General features: G+C 35.8%; 1 protein-coding gene across 6 annotated transcripts in view; it reads right to left on the bottom strand.

Moving 5' to 3' along the window:
• The window catches only part of SSBP2 (single stranded DNA binding protein 2), a 334,593-nt gene that overhangs the window by 8,376 nt on the left and 302,710 nt on the right, over positions 1-23,507 (bottom strand). For 4 of the 6 annotated variants that reach the window (XM_010386032.2, XM_010386033.2, XM_010386035.2 and 1 more), the window contains 4 exons: positions 20,106-20,176; positions 18,050-18,128; positions 14,937-14,965; positions 7,017-7,115 (listed from right to left, as the gene is read on the bottom strand). In XM_010386032.2, coding sequence (XP_010384334.1) covers positions 7,017-7,115; positions 14,937-14,965; positions 18,050-18,128; positions 20,106-20,176 — 278 coding nt within the window. The remainder of the gene's footprint in view (positions 1-7,016; positions 7,116-14,936; positions 14,966-18,049; positions 18,129-20,105; positions 20,177-23,507) is intronic. The other 2 variants (XM_030927331.1, XM_010386037.2) reach the window with 1 other exon arrangement.

Genomic DNA, 23,507 nt, shown 5'->3' with positions numbered 1-23,507 from the left:
CTTGTCAGTTGGATGAGGCTGACAAATGATAAAAGGTGAGGGTTTCAGAGGTTTGGGAAAAAATGGTTTCAAAAATGATTTAGAGAGAAATAAAGAGCAATTATTTTGCTAATTGTGCCACTGTACCCTCATATTCTTGGGGAATAGACTGTGACAGAACAGTTCTACAGTAGCACCATGCAAGAGAACTTTCTTCAACGACGTATCTGTTCTGTGGTCTGTGCCGTTCCACTCGGAGGTCACTAGCCATATGTGCCTACTGAGCACATGCCATGTGATTAGTGCAGTCAAGACACTAAATGTTTAATGTTATTTACTTTTAATTTATTTAAGTTTGAGCATCCACATGTGGCTAGTGGTTACATTTTGAACAACACAGCTCTAGACTATCTGAGCTGTGGGGAGAGGCATCTAATCCCACATGTGGGATTGAAGACTCTTTGGATGAAGACATTTTCTAAATTAAAATATAAATGTGGACCCTGAAATGGGAAATGTTTTAAATGTTTTATTGGAAACTCATGAGGACCAGGGTAAAAGGCAATTCCTTTCAACATGCTAATAACAATTGTGCCTCCCGGAAAAAGGCAGATAAAGGCAAAGGGACTGGTCCCAGGCTCCAGGAACCTAACCAGAAGCTGTGATAATTCTGGGTAGGGGAGCACAAATTTTTCAGAAAGTTGGCAGAAAGAGAATAAAATGAAGTGAATTCTAGACAAGCTGAGACCGGCTGCAGAAATCAGAAAGGACATATAGGTGTATACTGATGTAAGGACGGATTATAGTGTGGAAGCAGGACTCCCCAGGGAAAAGCACAGAGGGGCAATGGCTCAGCACATGTGTGGGCCAGATGTCATTAGGGCTCAAACCAAAAGCATGCACTGTTCCTGAGGAAAGGTGGGTGATTAGGCCTGGAAAAGGGTCACTGGACTATAGGAAGAGGATTGTTTAATCCTTTAAACATGCATTACATCAAGGAAAATCTATTAATACTTGTTAATCACTTCACAGCCTACAGTGTTTCAGTACAGGAAAGTGAAATTACATACTTGAACTGATCCTGTAGGTAGGATTATAGTGAGTATATGGTGATTAAAAGGGCAAACTTTTAGACAGATCATAGGAGAACAAAAAAAAGAGGGAGGCTACCAGAAACAAGAAAACAGATTCAGTTTAGACAATCTTTCCCCTTGATCATAGCAGCAGAAAAGCAAAGCAAAGCAAACCCCCCAGTTACAGACAAATGCTGATGACATGGAACTGATCCCTGACCCTGTGTCAGAGGGGAACTTACTACCATTTCATCACATCACATTTCATCCTACCATTTCATCATCACAAACATCATACCATTTAATATGTTTACTCAATTGATCCCATGCACATAATGTGATTCCACGTCTCATTATAAACAATGACAGCACGCTTCAACTATCTAGAGCCTGTGGCTAAACAGAACTATATTTTGGTATTTAAAAGTTTAGAGGCAAGAATAAATAAAAAGAAAATAAGTGGATAGCAAGGTTTTATTAAAGTAGAAAAAATCAGATAATATGGCAAAATGGGCACAGATCAATTTAATCTATGCTTTCTGCAGCTACTGTTACTTACAATAAATACTGGTGATTCCATCAGCACTGTCTAATATAACTTTCTGTGATGATGATGTTCTAATTCTGTGCTGTTTAGTGCAACAGCCATTGGCCACACGTTGCTACTGAGTCCATGAAATGTAGCTAGTACAACTCAGGAACTGAAATTTTTGTTGTATGTAATTTTAGTTAATTTAATAGGGTAGATAATAAAGATAATCATTCTTTTAAAACAAAGATTTTTTTGAGTATACTGTGTCAATAATATAAAACAGTAAAAGATACTAAGCATTTCAGAAAGGACCTCAAAGGAAATGCTTTTTAAAAAAGTTTCTGGGGCCAGGCGCGGTGGCTCATTCCTGTAATCCCAGCACTTTGGGAGGCCAAGGCAGATGGATCATGAGGTCAGGAGATTGAGACCATCCTGGCTAACCCGGTGAAACCCCATCTCTACTAAAAATACAAAAAATTAGCCGGGCATGGTGGTGGGTGCCTATAGTCCCAGCTACTCGAGAGGCACGAACCCGGAGGTAGAGGTTGCAGTGAGCCAATATGGCGCCACTGCACTCCAGCCTGGGCGACAGAGCAAGACTCTGTCTCAAAAAAAAACACAAAAAATTATTCCAGTTAATTCATATGTCAGGTAATGTTAGGAAATAGCGTTGAAAATATAGAATCGCCTTCATTCTACTATACATTGTTAAGAGTGTGTATATATGTAAAGCTATGCATATGCATATACTCTATTATCAAGCATTTTTATTTGTTGTTATCATCTCAACACTGGCAACTGTTAACATTTTTTATCTGTGATATTTCAAATGTTTTAAGTCAATCTTACAGAAAAATGTTACTTTGTTACTGATTTGTTGGGAAGTTAAAAAGCAAGGTTGCCCCACAGAGGAAACTGAGTGAAAAAATAGAGAAAATGAGGGCCCAATTCAGTCAAAATGGAAGCATCAGCTCCACGCAATACAACTCAGAAAAAGGAGTAACCGGCCAGGCATGGTGGCTCACGCCTGTAATCCCAGCACTTTGGGAGGCTGAGGTGGGTGGATCACCAGGTCAGGAGTTCGAGACAAGCCTGACCAACATGGTGAAACCCCGTCTCTACCAAAAATACAAAAATTAGCCAGGCGTGGTGGCACACACTTGTAATCCCAGCTACTCAGGAGGCTGCGTTGGGAGAACTGCTTGAACCTGGCAGGTGGAGGTTGCAGTGAGCCGAGATTGTACCATTGCACTCCAGCCTGGGCGAGAGAGTGAGAATCCGGTCTCAAAAAGAAAGGAAAAATGAGCAATCATCTAATAAAGTCTAATTTTTGAGTAGTACAAATAACTATAAGATGGTATGCTAAACGTATTTGGTACAGTAAAATAGTTTGTATTTATGCCTGGGTGTCTACATATGCAAAGTGTTATTTACACTCCTAAGGCTGTAAACTGCTCATCTTCGGCCGCCATTACTGAAACTACTTCAAAAAATGAAATAAGGGGAAATAACAAAGTTTCTAGGAAAACTCATAGAATGGGCAAGTAAAAAGGAATTTTGCTATAGATTACTATTCTTCAAAGTAGTAGAAAAGTGGCTTACAATTTTCCAGAAGTAAAGGAAGAGTAGGTGTTAAATGGAGTATCATATTTAGAGACATAAAATATTCATGGTGTACTGTACTGAGACCACACTTCAATGTTTCTATTGTACTGCTGCATCAATATGTGATGACATATTGTAATGTTTATGCCAAAATGCTATGATATCAGGTTGCCCTGTTTCAAAACTATTCTGTGAGTCTGGCTCTCCTTAACCAGATGGTAAAATGGCTCTTACAAAGCAGTCAACAGCATTACAGTTTGATTTAGTTAAAAATGTAACCCTTGAAGATATTATTTTAAATGTACATCAACTTATTTTATCTTTTAATGTGAAATGAGATAGCATGCCTTGCTGTGAACTTGTGATTTTTTCCTTATTATGCCAAGTTCATGTACCATAAAATCCAGAGATTTCCATGAAGTCTTTGAACAATGTGTATAAATTTCTGTTTATACATGTCAAGAACACTTTAATTCTTACTATATTTCTGTTTAAGCATCTGTATACTTTATTTTCTTAATGAGAGAGAAATAAAGAACAGTTCCTCTACCCTGAGCTAAACAAAAGTGAAATAAATTTAGTATTTATATGATTACGTACAAAAATTGGGGCTGATGTGACTTCTTTACAATAGCAGAAAATGGCAAAGGGAGGGTAAGGGAACAAGAGATAATCTACCATCTTGTTTGTAATTCCTATTTGATGCCATTATTTTAACATCATGTTTACTCAATTGATTATATTTCAGTGCCATGGGAAAATACTTTGTTAAATTAATTCAGGAAATAAGACCAGCTACTTTCTTCACTTGAGAAGCATGAAAAACTATTTTTTTGAACTAAGGTTTTTTGTAGTCTGTACTTTCCAAAACAAACATTTTACAGTTTGAACACTAGGGGGCATCTTTGTTTCTTGAAATAAAGGGTCTTGGTTGTGATTTAAAAGAAAAAAAAACTAAGCAGTGAAATATTTTTTGATTCGCATTTTGTTTGTCAAGCATGTTGGCGCCGCAAGGTTTATGACTTTGGGCTGGGCATTTTTGTTTCTATATTAATTGAATGAAGCAGCATGTGTGAGTGTGAAGAGAGTAGGATAGTATCTAGTACATAAAGAGTACTCAATAGATATTTGCTCCCTTCTCAGGCCTCCTTCTGTGATTTAACTTCAAGATAAAACCCGACAGATCCTTAAAAGGCAGACTGCTCAAAAATATGTGCTTTCAGACTTATGTGTATTAAACACTAGAACTTGCATGTTCATTTATTGAAAAATGTTTTCTTTCTGAATTCATTAAGGGTTCTGCTTTTCCTTGATTATAGCAAAGCTAACTTATTGGGGATAACAAGATTATTTACTTCTTCAAAGCCTTACATTTGTCAGCACCAAATCTCTTTTGCCTTTCTTCCTCTCTCCTCTTATTGCTTGACTTTATAAAAAGGTCTAAACAAAAATGTATGGTAGTATGACAGAGAAAGCCACAGATAACAATGATATCATTCATAACAAGTCCCTTCTTCTCAGGAGACAGAAGAACGGAGAAGCCAGTGTGGACCTGCTTCCAAGGCTGGACTACCTTCCAGCGTGGTGGTGCAGTTTCTCAGTCCACCATCAAATTATTTTTCCTTTTACAACGTTTCTGGTGGGGACTGGAGACAAGGAGGGAAGAGAAAGCAGGGAACTTCTGTTTGCCGCTAACTCTGCTGGCAGTCTAGCATTGAACCCACTTAGGTTCAGGGGCAGGGAGGGTGGGCCAGACGTTATGGGTGGAAGAAGCCCTGTTCCAGCTGTTCTCGTTTCTAAATACACATAGTCACAAGAATCTGTTGTCTGCCATGTGCATAGTTCATTAGGGATTGAAGGGAGAAGCTGGTGCTTATTTTGTGTAAGGAAGTTCTCCACATCCTGTCATATCTGATTCTTTGCCTCAGTGAGTTTTCTGATGCCAGTTCTGAATTGGCACCCCTCTTTCAACTGTTAAACAAGACAGCAGTCACTAATGACAAATTTGGGAAGGAAGGAGAGGGGAGAGTTCCCTCTTTTCACTGCCCATAAGTGAAAGTCATGTGGAATCTTTTTTAAAAAGTTTTTTTCCAACTACAAATTAATCATTTCCTCTGACTTTTAAAATACCTGGCTTATATGTACATTATAGCACTCATTAATCTGACATGTGTTAGTTAAATAAACATCTGTTTTTCCTATTGGGTTGCATTCTTTGAAAGTAGGTGTTATATTTATTTCAGAATACCTTGGTCTTAACCTGATGCTTTGCATATAATAGGCTCAATAAATGTTAAACTGAATTGAATTATCAAATACCTCACTGAATTATGCCATTTTATTGCTGGTAAAATTACTTGAAAAGGAAATCAATGGCTTTAATTAGATAAAAGTGAACATAGGAAAATTAATTTGTCCATAGTTTTGAAGCAAACCACTCAAAGAACCAGGATCTAAAAAATAATTCCCATAATCTTAAGCATTATGACTTAAATTATGCAGCTTCTCATGTTTTTCCTTATCACTGACAGACTAAATTTTTTTTTACTGTAAATTGTTACACATAAAAAAATTATTTGTCCTCACTAATCATATATAGCCTGCAAGTAAAACAAACTACAGATCAGCATAATTTTAACAGAGATGAAGTCTAAAAACAGGGGAAGCCTTGTCCCCAGCAAAGGTCCTACGTGGATATCAGAACTAAAAGAATCCACAGAGCACTCCATCTTGTGTTCTGTTTTGGGAATGGAACAGTTACTCTGTATAAAGCAGCCACTCTGTATAAATGTAGACGTGCTATTAGCCAGTGTTTTAAATTCTGATGGTATAACCTCTGGTAAATGCTGAGTTAGGCAAAATGAGGGTAGTCTCTCTTCTGATTCTGACTGCAGTTTGGTAGGTCCTCCCCCATAAATTTTAAGGATGGCATGAATCCTATGAAGATGAAATTCATTTGGGTTTCAAAATCTTTTATGCTACATTCCAATTCAGTGGTTCTTAGCAGAGAATGTACACCAGCTTCAGTAACAAAGCTTTTCCACATTCAAGTATGCCCAGCCCCACTCCTGGAAATTCTGATTCACTAAGTCTAGGGAGAGTTCTGGGAAACTGTATTTTAAAAAATTCCTCTGGGGTTTCTAATGTGAAATATTAATGTAAAAAAATCATTACATTATGTAGAACTCCTTGAGAAAAGGCACCATTTTGTCTTTTTGGTCTCTGCAATACCTAGCCTATTGCCTTGGCATGTGGTAAGTGCTCAGTAATTGCTTGTTAAATGAATGAATTTTATTGCTTCTCTTTTTGGTTCTGTCTACTTCTATGGAGAAATGGAATGAACTTTTGTGTAACAGTACAATCACACGCAAGCAGTGACTTGGGTATTTAGCTCAGGTTAACAGACCGCCAATTTGGCCCTCAGTCCAGTGAGGTCTACTATATAAAGTAAGAACAGACTTTTTAGACTTTGAGGACAGCGCTGAAACAGACCTAGTTTTGCAGCAACCTGAGACACTTTAGTAGCATGAAAACTTATAAAAAGTATCAAATAGGCAACCTGTTTCCAGTTTGTTCCTTTACAGTGGAGGTTCTCAATGAGAAAATTGTTATTATGGTTTTTCTAACTATGTACACAAAATAGAAGTAAAAAAGTTTGTTTTAAAAATTATTTTCAAAGATATTCCACTTAAAGGTTCTCCTGACTTCTAAAAGATAAACCTGTTGAACTCTAGATAAACAGCAGTAAAAGTGGCTTTATGCATTTATTCTAGCAGAAGAGCTTCAGAAATAAAATCTGGGTATAATATAGTCAAGGGAATACTTACACTCTCACTCTGAAAAGGATTTAAGAAATTTCCCCCCATTTCGCCATCATCCCTTGGAGTGCCCGGTTGATTACTCAGGCTCATATTATTGGGAGAATTCTGTAAACAAGATTTAGAAAACAAGGCATTGTTGAAGATTTTAATTTCCCTCTTGCATTGTACTGTTTCGAATATTGAATCTATAGCAGCATCCCTAAGGACAAATCATACTTATAATTTTAATCTTAGACTTCTACCACGTATTCTATTTCATTCTTTGCACTTTGACAAGTACTAATGCCTTCCCAAATGAAAATCTAAAAAACAAACAAAAAAAACCCCAATAACCTACCACAACTATTTTCTTAGGTTCAGAATCAATATTTATTCAATTTCCCACCCTCAGCTTATACAGTTCCTAAAACTCTGGAGAGTTTAAAACATTCCCAGCAGGGGCATGATGAAGAGATCCTACCCACTGATAAGACAAGATGGAACAATAACTCCCTTAGTCATTTCACTAACCAAACTTTGAAAGGTCACTGTTTTAATAAACATTTCCTTTTAATTCTACATGCAGTATACAGATAACACTATTTCAACCATTTTTACATGAACTTTAAGGAAAAGAGAAAGATAGCTAACAACTGTAGTTAAGAACAAGAGACACCTTAGGACTTGAAAATTTATTATGTACTTTTAGAGGAAAAGGGGGCTCAAAACAAAACTGCTTTAGAACATTTTCCTATCATTAGTTTAAGAGTAGATTTACTTTGGAACTTTCCTTGAAGATAAAATGACTGCTATTAGCAATCTAATCAAACACCAAGTTAGCAGTGCATTGCTTCATATTCTATTTAAATTTGCTAGTCTCACTACTACTGCACAATTTTAGCCATGGCAGGATACCTGATACTCCACATCAACAGGAAATATAGAATAACATTGGACTATAAACCATGTTTACACAGTAGTATAACTGTAATTCTTTCAAGGTCCAATTTATTAACTTGTAAAAAAAAAGCTTCAGAGTTAAACATTTTTATTTATTATTTCAGATGGAAGAAAGAGTTCAGATACTTTTTCCTAAGCTATTCCTATTTATATTGTTTCAGAATTAGTTTTTAGATTTTTTGTTTTAAAGAAATTTGCTCAGAGAATTTTGTCTTAACCACAATAATTTGCATCACAAAAATTAACATTTCATGAATGAGCTATTCCCAGAAGAAAATGGTTAAAATGTAAAGCAGAGACAGGTAGATGAGCTGGTAGAAATGCACTGTGTCTTGTCTTGCTGTGTACCCCGCAGGGAGGATCTGAGAACAAGGATCCTCTGAAGTCCATTGGAGCTCTCTATGTCAAGAAACCCCAAGGACTTGGGAAACATACTTTAATAGCATAAAGAGGATTCTGGTTTTTTTGATAAATTTTTCTCTGAAAATGTTAGTTACCCAAGTATATAGAAAAGCAACTATACGTTGAAATGAATCTAAATATCTTGATTTCCTGGGAAAAAAATTAAGTAAAATTTAACTAACTGCATTATTTTAGAATTCATTAATTATTAAAGTTACTAGTTAAATAAACTGTACCTTGAAAATAGGAATGATAATGCTTACTCAGCTCAAAAAGGAAACTGAATTTATAAAAAATATTATAAGATTTACTCATAATTTATAAATTCTTTTGGATTTCTGTCATTTTATATATAATGGGGAAACTGGTAATACTACAATAAAATACAATCTAATATATATATACATATATATAAGAAAACTCAAGGATGCAGTCGGAAGCCGCATATTTTACACAGTCAAACAAAAGAGTGAAATGAACCCTCTTATGCTTGTGTAACATTCATACCCCCTGTGGTATACAAGGTGCCACGAGAGAAGCAGCATACCTCAGACTCAGTTAGGGTGCTTTAAATCTTTGCTGCACATTTGCCATGTATCATTTCTTGATTTATAATTCTGAAAGTTTGGCTAACTTCAAACCTGATTCCTAACTCAAAGTGTTTATTTTTAAATATTTAGAATTTGAAAGTAACGTTGCATTGCTAATATTTAAATACATACAAAATACTTCCAATGTTATTATTTCTGTTTTACATGCAACCTCTTCATAGCATGGTGGCTCAGCATTATACTCTTTTGTGTGTGTGTGTGTGTGTGTGTGTGTGTGTGGTGGGGATGGGTATTTAAGGACACTGAGAGGAACATTAAAAGGATACATTCAACATACAAAACTGAGATAAAATCAGATCTCTGAAACCTATTCCTATTCAGCCTACTGGACCATATTTGAAAAGCTTGAAGTGATAGGACAATCGGGTTTTTTTGGTTTGTTTGTTTTTAACTAGAGTAATCTTTGCAAAATTGGAAAACAACAGAAGCTCCTCAGTGGGAAGTCTTAAGAAAACTGTGCTGTCCGTAATCACTGAGTGACATGATGATACGGGCTAAAGGGCACATTCAATATTGGCATCTGAGGGACAGCTAAGATAGTGGTACCAAAAACCATCCCAGAACAGGTTAGGAGGGTGGGTGGCAATGAATTGTGTGTATGCTTCATTTAACTGTAGCTGTATTTGTGTAATATGTCCAGTAGGTTTCATCAACAAGGCAAGAATATGATGTACAAAAAGGACTTAGGTTGGTCAAAAAGTCACTCTACTTGCTTCAGCACAAAAGAGTAACAAGATTACTTTTAGATACATTAGGCTCATCGGTTACAGTTATTTCAATGAATATGTACTTTATTCCCTACTTTAAGAGTTTTGCTTGAAAAAATATGGTTAGGATTATACTGATTCCAACTTCAAGAAATTTTATTACATTCTCACTAATCATTTCTTCAAGCTGGAAATTCTTTCTCTTAAGCTATGATGTCATACATGAATTATACACACACACACACATATGCACACACATACACACATAATACACTGCAAACACAATTTCCTCTGACTGCCGTGTTTAACCCTGTTAGACTTCCTGGTCTGATTTCATCTAGCAGGTATTTCATATCTTCTTTTTTTTTTTTTTTGAGACATGGTCTCTGTCACCTAGGCTGAAATACAGTGGTGAGATCATAGCTCACTGCAGCCTTGGACTCTTGGGCTCAAGTGATGCTTCTGCCTCAGCCTCCTGGGTAACTAGGACTGCAGATGTTTGCCACCACATCTGGCTAATTTTTAAAATGTTCTGCAGAGATGAGATCTCACTATGTTGCTCAGGCTGGTCATGAATTCCTGGACTCAAGCAATCCTCCCCATTTGACCTTCCAAAGTGCTGGGATTACAGGTGTGGACCACTGCGCCCAGCTCATATCTTCTCTTAATTAGTAAGTTATTATCCCTTCTCCCATCCTTAAAAATTGTTCCAAACCTTCTAAAACTTTATAAATTCTAAATTTTTCCATTTTCAAATTTAAAAAGTGAACATTTATAGAAACTGTGGCTCTGCCTATAATTAGAATAAAATAATAATGACATTATTCTAAGTAGTGGATTTTGAACTGCTTTCTCACAGGCTGCCAACAGTGAGTTTTCTAGAGTGTTGTTTTGACTCTGCTAGCTCCCTCAAAGAACAAACTGTCAGTCATTCTCCCAGTGAGTACAACTGAGCTAGAACTCAGGTCAGCACACCTGAGATGATGGTATAGATCTCTAGTCATCTACCAGCTCCCTTGTGAATGGCGTAGGATCTCTAACTGGAACCAAAGTTCTTGAGGTCAGAATGCTTCAGGTTGAAAATACTTTCTTGATAATTTATTAAACATGATATGATCAGAGCTTGTCTTCTCACATACATGTTTTTTTCAAACTCAAAAATATAAATGTGAGATATGTTAATGTGAACTGCAGAATTTCTTTAGCTGCTTTTCTTCTAAAAAAACTAACCGGCTGGGTACGGTGGCTCATGCCTGTAATCTTAGCACTTTGGAAGGCAGAGGCAGGTGGATCACGATGTCAGGAGTTCGAGACTAGCCTGGCCAGCCTGGTGAAACGCTGTCTCTACTAAAAATACAAAAATTAGCCAGGCATGGTGGTGCATGCCTGTAATCCCAGCTACTCAGGAGGCTGAGGCAGGAGAATTGCTTGAACCTGGAAGGCAGAGGTTGCAGTGAGCCGAGATTGTGCCACTGTACTCCAGCCTGGGCTACAGAGTGAGACTCTGAGTCAAATAAAAAAAAAAAGAAAACAAACCATATACTTCTCTCTACCCTCAACCCCAACTCCAAGGAAAAAGATTTTTTGTTTCATTGATTAAATGGGTGACCCCTCAGTTATTAAAGGCATGAAAGGAATTTCATATATCATCTTTAAAAGTCTTCTAAATTAAAGATAAATTCTGCATTCTCAGAAAGAGGCACATGAGTTTTACTAGGTAATGCTCAACTGAGCAAGAAATAATTTTGAAACTTCATTGGAAGCTTTGAATTCATTTTGCTTACTGAAACAGTGCCATCAAAGTACAATTGATAGTGTGAGTTCCTAGCCTTGTCCACAAAAGATTGTGTAGCTAATGAGAAGAAAGATATTCAATGTCTGCATAGCACTTCATAGCCCTTAACATATGTTCACACTCGATTCTCAACAATTTTATGAAGCAGGCAGGGAATGAACTACAAGTTTTATGTTACAGCTAAGCAAACTATGCCTATGAGAGATTAAGTAATGTGTTCCTGCAACTTGTAAGTACTGTAGTAGCACCAGGCTTTCTGATTCTCAATTCAGTACTCTATCTCACATATAAAGTGGATAAAATAGAGTATCTATGCAATAAAAAGTAGAAAAACAATTGAAGTAGTACTTATACACAACATTTAAAATGGAGTAAAAATTTTTTAAAAAAATATGTGATACTGGTGCTGACAAAATACAGATTTAACTGGAGAACTACAGAGCTGTGGCTAGAGACCTAAGAGGGACTTTAAAAATTACTAAGTGATGGCTGGGCGGGGTGGCTCACATCTGTAATCCCAGCACTTTGGGAGGCCGAGGTGGGTGGATCACCCAAGGTCAGGAGTTTCAGACCGGCCTGACCAACATGGAGAAACCCCATCTCTACAGGCACATGCCTATAATCCCAGCTACTTGGGAGGCTGAGGCAGGAGAATCACTTGAACCCGGGAGGTGGAGGTTGGGGTAAGCTGAGATGGTGCCATTGCACTCCAGCCTGGGCAACAAAAGCAAAACTCCAACTCAAAAAAAAAAAAAAAATTACTAAGCAATAATGGTCAAGGCTGTCTTTTTGATTCACAAATAAAATTACTAGAAAAAAACAGGATGGAAATGAACGATAATGAATGATGCCAGGAAAACAAAAGGAAGAAGAAAGCTTCTTGAGATAGGTGAACATGTGTTGGAAAAGGAAGAAATGTGGGAAAAGCAGAGTTAGACTGTGACTATGCATACCTCAGAGTCAAAGACTGAAAAAATTAGGCTGGGAGTGGAAAGAGGCAGGGAGAGAAAGAATCTGGGGCAGCGGGTATACAATGTGCACGATGCTGCCAATGCATCTTAGGAGAAAAAATGACTATGGTGCGACAGGCACTAATGGTACCATCACCCAGGGTCGGCCAGCTTAGAGCCCAGAGCCAATGAACCTGGAGCAGATGTGGTGTAGAAATGAGATGCATAGGAACTCATTTGAAGGCAGATTTAACTAGTCAATTCTAGCACATTGTTAAGTGGCACGTTTATTACTGGGGGATAAATCTTATGTTAATTTAAATGCATATTAACTTTGCTTTATAAAAGTTTTTATTTATCCTATTTGTTCGAGTTCCTCTGTTAAACTGAACTTCTTGAGGGCAGAGAACGTATCTTGTTTATCTTTGGACTTTTAGAGCCCAGCATAATGCCTCAGTGCATCAACATTTACTGAATGAAGGAACTCCTGCCTAAGAATAAACCACCTGAGCATAGAAATCATGTTTGTTGTTAAAGAAGTCTTTTCTATGTCCCCATAGTGCGGAAGGCAGCACCCAGCACACACAGGTACACACTGGATGGTCAGTTACTGCTTAGAGCACAAGCAATGTATCATTAGGTAAGAGAGTGTTATGAGGACTGGGCACGGTATGGTGGAAAAACTTGTATCCAAAAACAGGCATGGGAAAGTAAGCACAGAAGGAATAGCAACCGATCTGATATGAGGGCAGATTAGAAGACGACATTTAATTCACCATTATGACTTTAAAAATTTTTTAAACTTTTACAAATTATAAAGTACTTTCCCATATAGAATTTTGTTTATATCTATCTTATGTAAAAGGTTTTAGGTAGTTAGTAAAAATTTTAGGAAGATGGCCTAAAACTAACTGGATGATTCTATTTTTCTGTAATTAAGAATCCATCTGTAGATACAAGAATATGCTTCTCAAATATGGCATCAGAAATTTCACTGGTGACCACAAAGCACAATTCGGCTAATTAAATTGTTGGAAATACCTGAGATGCTGGGTGCAGTGGGTCATGCCTGTAATCCGAGCACTTTGGGAGGCCGAGACAGGTAGAGTACCTGAGGTCAGGAGTTCGAGACCAGCCTGACCAATATGGTGAAACACCATCTCTACTAAAAATACGAAAATTAGCTAGGCTTGGTGGTATGAGCCTTTAGTCCCAGCTACTCAGGAGGCTGAGACAGGAGAATTGCTTGAATCCAGAAAGGGGAGGTTGCAGTGAGCCTGGATTGCACCACTGCACTCTAGCGTGGGCGACGACAGAGCAAGACTCCTCAAAATAAAATAAAATTAAATTAAAATTAAAAAATAAAAAAAAAATAAAAGAAGTATCTGAGAGCCAACACATTCATGGTAATCTGACTTGCAAGGTCCAGAGAGAATGCTCTAATAAAGTTACATAGGGAATTCTGTTTTGAAAACCGGCTTCATAAATACCATTTCTCACAGAGGTAAGCTAGTATTCATTATAAATATTTATCTATTTTTAGAAAAGAAAAAGACCTTTCTGATTTTTTCTAAACATGATTGTTTCTAAACATAGACATCCAAAATACATGTGGAGCTTGTGAGGCAAAGCAGCCAGGCAACAGAGTTATAATGCCAGAATTCCAATTAAATATTTTTTAAAACTTGAAGTCTTAATTTAAAATGTTTTTTAGCTCAATCAATCTTATTTTATTTTTCCTGGCAGCAGGAATTTTACACTATTACACATAAATATAAAGTCATCCCTTAATGAATTTCTCTATTTATTGATATAGAGCAGACTTCTAAGAGAGTCATTCTGGTGGTAGCAAATAATTAGTTCTCATCAGTTAGTAGATATATTTGACTCACTGAGAACTATTTTAAATTCATCATGACCTAAATAGTATTTAGATACTATTCTTCAAAAATATAAGGCATTTTAGTAAAGGATTCACTTTAGATAAACTATTGAAAGAGGGAAAATGCAAACACATACTAATGGAAGGCTCACTTTCCTGCTTGTACTAATATAATTTTCCTCTAATCACTTTCTTACTCTATTTTGGGAACTAGAACAATTATTGTGGAAATCAGCATTTCCTAATGAAGGTTTGCAAGATGAACTGGATATGTAAATGCAATGTCCTTATGATATATAATAACCACTTTTTCAAATTTATCTCTCCTCACATTTCTTTAGACATCTTTACATTTTCAAAAGATTATCTAAATTCTGTAAGTTTGCTTTACAAATAAGTAACATCTTAATGTGATTAAATCTGTTATTACTTGAGTGTCAATTAATAATGTATAGTATGTCCTGTTAATTAATCTTAGTATATTTAGAAATATTCTTAAAAGACTTATTTTACCCTTTCCTGCAGAAAATATGCATTAGTATTCTTAACTTCCAATTAATTATACCTGGTCTTCTACTTTCAAACTATTGTCAAAGAACAAAATTCTGATTAAAAACAACACAGAATATACAGCACTCACCTTGGAAATACTGTCCATATCTCCTGAGCCTGAAACAAAATATAAAAATAAAGCCTTTATTAGGTAGGATTTCATTTATAAATTAAACACTCCTTTAATTTAAATAAGTGAAGTATATTATATGTATTTTCCAGTGTATAGCTCCTGAGTTTTTAAATCTGAAAAAGTTCCTCTTCTTTTATGCAGTATAGTGAATCAGTACCATCTGATGGAAAATGCAAGGAGTTCTTTCTTTAGTTCCCAATCATTTTTTTTATGGAAGCATGAAGAAAACTGTTGTTATCATAGAACCTGAATGTGAAATTTTAGAAAGACCATTTATATACCCTACCCAATTAAAAATATAAAATGTATATATAACATATAGATATCTACATATATTTTTTGAAAATGATGCTGTAAATCTGATAAAATATAAAATGAACACTTGCAACAATGTTTGACAATATTTTAAACCATACTTTACTATAATAACCAAAAGCTAAGTATTAATATTAAAAAGTTGATAGCAATGAATATTCATGACAATTCTTCAAAATTAAAAATGTCTTTAAATATTATATTTTTATTTTGATCCTTGGAAGAAATAAACAATCAATATTATTTTCTTTTCTTATGTAAGAAATAGAGACCGGGCACAGTGGTTCGGGTCTGTAATCCTAGCACTTTGGGAGGCCAAGGTGGGTGGATCATTTGAGGTCCGGAGTTCGAGACGACCCTGGCCAAACATGGTGAAACTGCACCTCTACTAAAAATACAAAAATTAGCTGGGCATGGTGGTGGGCCCCTGTAGTCCCAGCTACTTGGGAGGTTGAGGCGGGAAATTCATTTGAACCTGGGAGGCGGAAGTTGCAGTGAGCCGAGATCACACCACTGCACTTCAGTGTACGTGACAGAATGAGACTGTCTCAAAAAAAAAAAAAAAAAAAAAAGAGAAATAGAATCATACATTAGGTAACAGAACAATAATCAGATCTTTGCCACAATATTAACTTTATTTTAAACAATTTTACTTCTGACAATTTTCCTAGCATAAAAATAATATAACATTTTAGTGGCACAGCATCAGTCAGCATTACTAATAAAGCTAGGCCTTATTAACCTAAGTTGCAAATAAACAGGCATAATAAATGATTAAATACTGAATGCATATATGCAATCATATATATGTGTATATATAATATGTACAGTAATGTTCATTATAGAAAGCAATGAGCCAGTTGCCAAGCATAGGTAAAAATCTTCTGAAAATTATATTCTGGTGACTAAGATAACGAGAGCCTTTTAACTATACCAAATATCTTTTTGTGAATAGTTCTACAAATAACAATATTGCAAAGTGAATTATTTTGCAATAAATTGGAAAATAAAATCCAAGAATGGTGCTGTCCAACAGAATTTTGTGCAATAACTGAAATGTTTCTCTGTGATGTTCATTAAGGTAGTTATTAGCTACAAGTGGCTGCTGTGTACCTGATATGTGGCAGTGCAAATGAAGAACTGAATTTTAAAATTTTCTTAATTTAAAATCAAATAGTCACACATGGCTAGTGGCTAATGCAATTGGACAGTGCAAATCAAGACTTTGCAATCTAGGCAAAATAAGTACGAATTCTTAAAAGCTCAAAAGTCTCTTAGTGTACTGCAAATAATTTCTTGATTATTGATTTTCCAAGTATCAGAGGGAGGCATTTCCTGACCTTAGGTGGGGAAGCGAAATCTGTATATAACCTAAATTACTCATGAACATATTTTTTCCAACTCAAGTAAAAGATGAACATTTTCCAAAAGAAAAAAAAATCTTAACTCTCACCCCCATTGTCAACTTTTAAATTAGTTTATGGTCATGTTACTTAAACATATACGAACATAAAAAGTGTTTTTTTTTTGGTTTGTTTTGCATCTAACTTATGTGAATGCAAAACAAATATAACTATAGTGTGTGGTATGACCCAGTCAATTTTGCAACACTTGTCTGTATTTCTCACTAGTGTTAGAGTTTTCATTCACCTTGTAGCTATTTAGATTCACATGGTAAGAAGGCATCGTTTATAAAGTATGTTTTCTTTTTCTTTTTGAGATGGAGTTTTGCTCTTGTCACCCAGGCTGGAGTGCAATGGAGCAATCTCGGTTCACTGCAACCTCCGCCTCCTGGGTTCAAGCGATTCTCCACCTTACCCTCTCGAGTAACTGGGATTACACGCACCCGGCATCCTGCCCAGCTAATTTTTTTTTTTTTTTTTTTCTTTCTTTTTGAGACAGAGTCTTGCTCTGTCACCCAGGCCGGACTGCAGTGGTGCGATCTCGGCTCACTGCAAGCTCTGCCCCCCGGGTTCACACCATTCTCCTGCCTCAGCCTCCTGAGTAGCTGGGACTACAGGCACTCACTAGTGTGCCTGGCTAATTTTTTGTATTTTTAGTAGAGACGGGGTTTCACCGTGTTAGCCAGGATGGTCTCCATCTCCTGACCTCGTGATCCGCCCGTCTCGGCCTCCCAAAGTGCTGGGATTACAGATGTGAGCCATGGCGCCTGGCCTATAAAGTATGTTTTCAACCATCAGTCACATACTTGAAATGGTCTTTATCACGAAGACAATGTAGGCAGTGTTCTCTTAAAAGAGAATCATTGAAATTATCCAGAATATGAACAACAATTTTATGTTAAAAAGGAGGCAAACATAAAAATTCAAAAACAAAATTAAGAAATTCTTGGAGAGAACTGAAGTTCTTCTGAGACTGTGTCCATAGAACTCTAGAGACAAAACAACAACAACAACAAAACAGCTGCAAGAATACTGCAGCCTTCTGGGTTGGGCAAGCATGACACGTGCCCACAGCAGCAATGTCTCCTTTTATGGTGAGACATGAGATTTCTATAGGTTAAAGTAAATAACTGTGAATATGAACTAGAACAATTCTCACACTTCTGATCTTCACGTGATCTATAGTTATAACCAATAAAATGTTGATTAAACTATCTGTTTGAGGTAAAAGCTGAAGTGTTTAAAAATGAGTATCTGGCTATGGAAGAACTTTGGAAACTGTAATATCCACTATGTAGAATTAAGGTTTTCTTCTGAATTTATTCTAAACATCAAATTGAAAAGCCTTACCTAAAGAGCCATTCATGTGATGTGACTCCATTCCTCCTAATCCACCCATGGGACCATCTGACCCAGGGCCCATTGGAAACTATTTTAAAAATGAAGAAAATCACTGTAATCACACTGAAAACAATGGCTTATCTCAATTTTACAATATATTTAACATTACAAGACACTGCCACAACTTATTTTTACTTTCAAGCTATGGAGATCTTTTACTTGATGTTTTTCAGCCTTGTGGATTCTCTAACTGGACTGTTCACCTCTCTCATATCATTTTCTCTGTGTTCCACATATAGATGTTTAGCTTAATCCTCAATCGTCTCCAAATTTTTCTTCTTCAGATATACTCAGAAACTGTATAAATTCCAGTGCAAATTAGAAGATAAGCATTTTCCTCTATGATATTGACAAATTTTCTATTGAAAACCAAAAGTGGTTCTTAAGAAGCTGTTAAGGATATTGGCTTATTAATAAGAAAAATTCAATGCCATTATGACAACATTAACATTTTTCTTAGCAGGCAATCTGTCTTTGTTTAAATGGACATAATAAATAACTTCATCTTATAGGTTAAATACATTTCACTCCTTGGGGATGGCTGAATATAGCTAATTCTTCTTGGCAGTCTCAACCATGTTACTTCAATGACACTCAGACGTTCCACAGCAATTCTGCTTAACATTTTTTAAAGTAGTGGAATTCTTTTCTTCTTTCCTTTCTTTTCAGGTGAAATATTACATTAGAAGCCTGGTACAAAACAGGTGTGCTATGATGGGGTTGGTGATAGAGAACCCATGGCCCGCCCACTCAGTCTTCCTCTCATCTCTCTAGAACACTGAGGAAACCTGGAGCCCAGTTCAAAGACAAGTTACCCATGATTACCTTACACTTACAGGTAAGACAGCCCACTGAAAACACTTTCTCTTCAAATTTCCCATGCCAAAAGCATTTTTACCATGTTGTATGGTGCAGAATATTGACTATGGTGTGTGGATGGAGTGGTGGTGGTGAGTAATCATGAAGGCTTTTAGGGAGAAATAACTGCCTTTGGCAGGCAACCCTGCACTTCACCACCTCTGTGTGGGAATAAAATGGCCTTCTATCACTGTGGGCAATACAAACCACATGCTTATAACATTCCCCAAGAGAATGCCAATTTTGCTTGGTAAAATGGAGTATCTAAAAGCACACAGGCTGGTGTTCAGTAAACAAATTGGAATATGTATGCCTCACTGATGTAAGACATATATAAGTCAAAGAAATTGATTTAAACTTATTGCTATTATTTAGCTTTTATCAAAAGCATAGTTTAGATATGGGTTGAGAAACTGGTGCTGGTAGGCCTAGTAGACTGTGAACTTTTATCTGGCTCCTACAGTGTTTTAAAAGATGCTAAAACTATAGGTATATATATTTGGTCAGTTTAGCATATAACATATATATCTTCTGATTTTTCTTTGATTTCTGCTACCCTATATACACATGTATATATGTATTAACTATAATCTGTTATAAATATTTTTGTAAACATGTAGGCCTTATAGATAAATAAAATGTTTTCCTGTGAGCTTCTGTGGAAAAATCACAACCATACGCTTTATTAAGAACACCCAAGTTCTTCCTGTAATAACTGCTTTAGCTCCATATTTAAACTCTAGATTTCATATTCTTAAAAAAACAAGCATAACCAACTTCCTCCTTTATTTTCAAGTTTATCAGGACAAAAAAGATCACAATGAAAGAGCTTAGTGGTGCTAAAAATGAGGTTAATATAAATGATTATATATAACCTGTCATTTTCAAGTAGTATATATCATTATTTACAATAAAATAAGATGAAACTAACGTATAATTACTTTTAAATTATATTGATATAAAGTCTCTGTTATATATGTGTACTATTTTTTTAACCGAGCTCAGAGAAAAGAATTTGACTTTTTGAATATCTAATAAGCTCTTGGATAATAAAATATAAAGTTTAAACAATATACAGGACATGGAATGCACTCAGAGTTTGAAAGTCTTCAAATATATTCCAAAAATTTAAAAAATTCATATTTACATTAGGTCTGTTAGGTCCAGGAGGTACTGCATTCATTAAAGTATACATGTTATCGCCAGAGTTGGTTGAATCTGAAACAAAATATTACTTAATTAAAATATTTCTTCAGAATCTATACCCAATTCATCACAAAGTAACGATCAAAGATGGTTTGCATACATACACTCTCTATATAAGCTGCAACACTTGAAACTGTCATTACTAAAAACAAATACCCAGTCATTTTCTGACCCCAAAATTATCATTCTGAGGCCATAAATTAGGTATGAGGAATAATCACTTCAATAATTAATGTAAAAGGAATATTAGAAATTTTAGTAAAGTTTTTCTTTTAAAAAAAAGATACTTCTTCACTTCAAGCAATTATATGTGTGTGTATGTGTGTATATATAATATATAATATCTCTTAAAATTCAGATTCAGTCGCTTTTCAGTTTTGTTTCCTTAAGTTTCCTATATACAAATTTAAAAACCAGCTTTTTTACTTAATAATTAGTGAAAACTGGTGGACTATCCTGGCTTAATTCCAAAAGAAAAAGATTAGAGTAAGAGTATACAATTAGAATAATGTAATTCTCTTGCTTGAACTAAAAGCCAGCTTCTTCCAGCAAAATTTCTGATGAAATGTTTTCACTCACTTTATTTTTGATTTATTGTAGTAAAAATATCTGTACTACATATCCATATAAATATATGTAACATTGTGCAGTATTTAAAAAATTTATGTTTCATGCCTGTTAGCTAATTCTAATTAAGTCTCTGAGCATACATGTTTTTATAATATAAAACCTAGAGTGAAAGGCTAAATATTTTACACTGAAAAAATATAAATGATAAATTATGGTGTTCTATGTTTCCATATTATATAATTTTCTTAAATATAATGTAGTAGGCCTATTTTATTTTGTTTTTTAGACGGAGTTTTGCTCTATTGCCCAGGCTGGAGTGCAGTGGCATGATCTTGGCTCACTGCAACCTCTGCCTCCCGGGTTCAAGCGATTCTCTTGCCTCAGCCTCCCATGTAGCTGGGACTACAGGTGCGTGCCACCACATCCGGCTGATTTTTTGTACTTTTAGTAGAGACGGGGTTTCACTGTGTTAGCTAGGAGGGTCTTGGTCTCCTGACCCTGTGATCTGTCCATCTCGGCCTCCCAAAGTGCTGGGATTACAGGCATGGGCCACTGCGCCTGGCCAGTAGGCCCATTTTGAGAAAAAGATGTGTTTAAAATTTTTGTGCTGATTCGAGACAGAAGGTAAGTATCATTTACTTTCTCATGGCAGTAACCATAGAGTGGCAATTACTTTTCCTTTTACTATGTGATTACTCATTAGACATTAATACGTTTATTATTTTAGTGTGCACTACTTACAGAGTAGGTCTCATGTCATTTATTGGTTGGCTGTCAACAATGACCCATAAATCTAAATACTGTATTTTACTTCTATTTGAATACAACATAATGTTGAAAAAGTTGGAGTGCCCACCTCAGGTTGACCCTATTTGTTTATTCTAAGGAAGTTCCCAACCTACTTTTGTGGCCTTAACTGTTTTTACATCCTTGTGTGTGCTGTATTCCTGTCAACCCAGGCTACTGGTTTTTTCCTGCAGGTGACCAGCCTTTCCACCTCCATGATTTTGTTCTTTCTTCCTCCAAACAGCCCAGTCTCTACACACTGCAATTCTACTCACTGCTGAAGGGCTATCTCAAATGTTATGTGTTCTGTGAGGTTTTTTTCCTGGTAGTTGCAAGTGCATGAGTGCTCCCCTCCCACTGAGTTCTGCCTTCCATTATAGGAATATTTTACTGCTTTATTCTTTCCTCCTGCTTCCAACTAGGATATAATAAGCTCATAGAGAGAAGGAAAGGGACCATGCCTTACTCATCTTGTGTACTAAAGACAGTAAGTACTGCTAACTTAAATTTAACTGTTGGATCACACACACGATTAATTTAAAAAAATCTTGGATTGCTTTTTAAACATAGGAAATCTTCAAATGGGTTTTCAACTGTATTGGCCTTACTCTTGGTGAAAGGAAGATGGGTTATGTATTTTAAATATGCAGAAAGAAAAGAAATTTATCATTTTAAAGACTAATCAATAATATAATTTCACCTGCTACAGAAAAAATTTGAGAGGGATAAGATTGGCATTTATGGCCGGGCGAGGTGGCTCACACCTGTAATCCCAGCACTTTGGGAAGCCAAGGCAGGTTGAATCACTTGAAGTTGGGAGTTCCAGACCAGCCTGGCCAACATGGTGAAACCCTGTCTCTACTAAAAATACAAAAATTAGCCAGGTATGGTGGTGCATGCCTGTAATCCCAGCTACTCGGGAGGCTGCAGCAGGAGAATCGCTTGAATCCGGGAGGCTGAGGTTACAGTGAGCTGAGATTGTGCCACTGCACTCCAGCCTGGGTGACAGAGACTCTGTCTCAACAAAGAAAAATATATGTGTGTATGTGTGTGTGTATATATATATGTGTGTGTGTGTATATATATATGTGTGTGTGTATATATATGTGTGTGTGTGTGTATATATATTTACTGGAAAATGTCTGACTTCTTTTTATGTACAGAAAAACTTTACAATAAAGTGGACCTCCTGGGACCTCTTTTCTTGTGGGTGGGGTGCTGGCTGAGTATTATAGGAGTGACTGTGACACAGGATGAACACATAAAAGAGTACGCAAAAAGACTAGGAAGATGTACTTGTGGCAATTTCTGGTTTGAAAGGAAGATGTAGTAAGATTACTTATTGCCTGCAATGTTCAGTGTTGCTCCAAAAACATGTTTTTAGTCTTGTAGTGAAGCATTTATTATTCACATGCTACCTTCATAAATTAAACATTAACTTCACCATATAAGAATGTAAATATGGGCAAAATGATCAGGTGATATAATTCTATCTTCAATGAATTGTATCATTTTCAATGAAGATGCCTTCAGGACACAGACCATTAAACATCCAAGGAGTTAGTGAAGCAAAGTAAAATTTTGTATTAAGTTTTGTTTTTTCTAAATTAAAAGGGCTCAAAATTAAAAATTTTTATTGGTATGATCAATGATACTGAATTTCAAGCTTCCATCTTAATTTCAACAAGCCAGTTAAAAACATATGAGTTTAACAGTAAAACATCATAATCGAACATATTTTATAATTATTAATATTCCCCATCTACTTAATCATCCCATATAATAACTGATAGAGTTTTAGCCTATTTCTTTGTTTTCTACTTTCTAGATTTGTGTTATAGTTTCAAATGAAACTGTGATTATATTGCTGAATCATGAGATTTTATTTTTCCATGTCATTACAAATTCTTTGATAATAATAATAATGGCTCTATTATACTCCATCTTACACCTTAAACATTAATTTAATAGTTCCACTAAAATTGAA

Source organism: Rhinopithecus roxellana, chromosome 3, assembly GCF_007565055.1.
Source record: "Rhinopithecus roxellana isolate Shanxi Qingling chromosome 3, ASM756505v1, whole genome shotgun sequence".
Classification (NCBI taxonomy): domain Eukaryota; kingdom Metazoa; phylum Chordata; class Mammalia; order Primates; family Cercopithecidae; genus Rhinopithecus; species Rhinopithecus roxellana.
The sequence above is the reverse complement of the archived record's forward strand: the minus strand, read 5'-3'. Positions and strand labels throughout refer to the sequence as shown.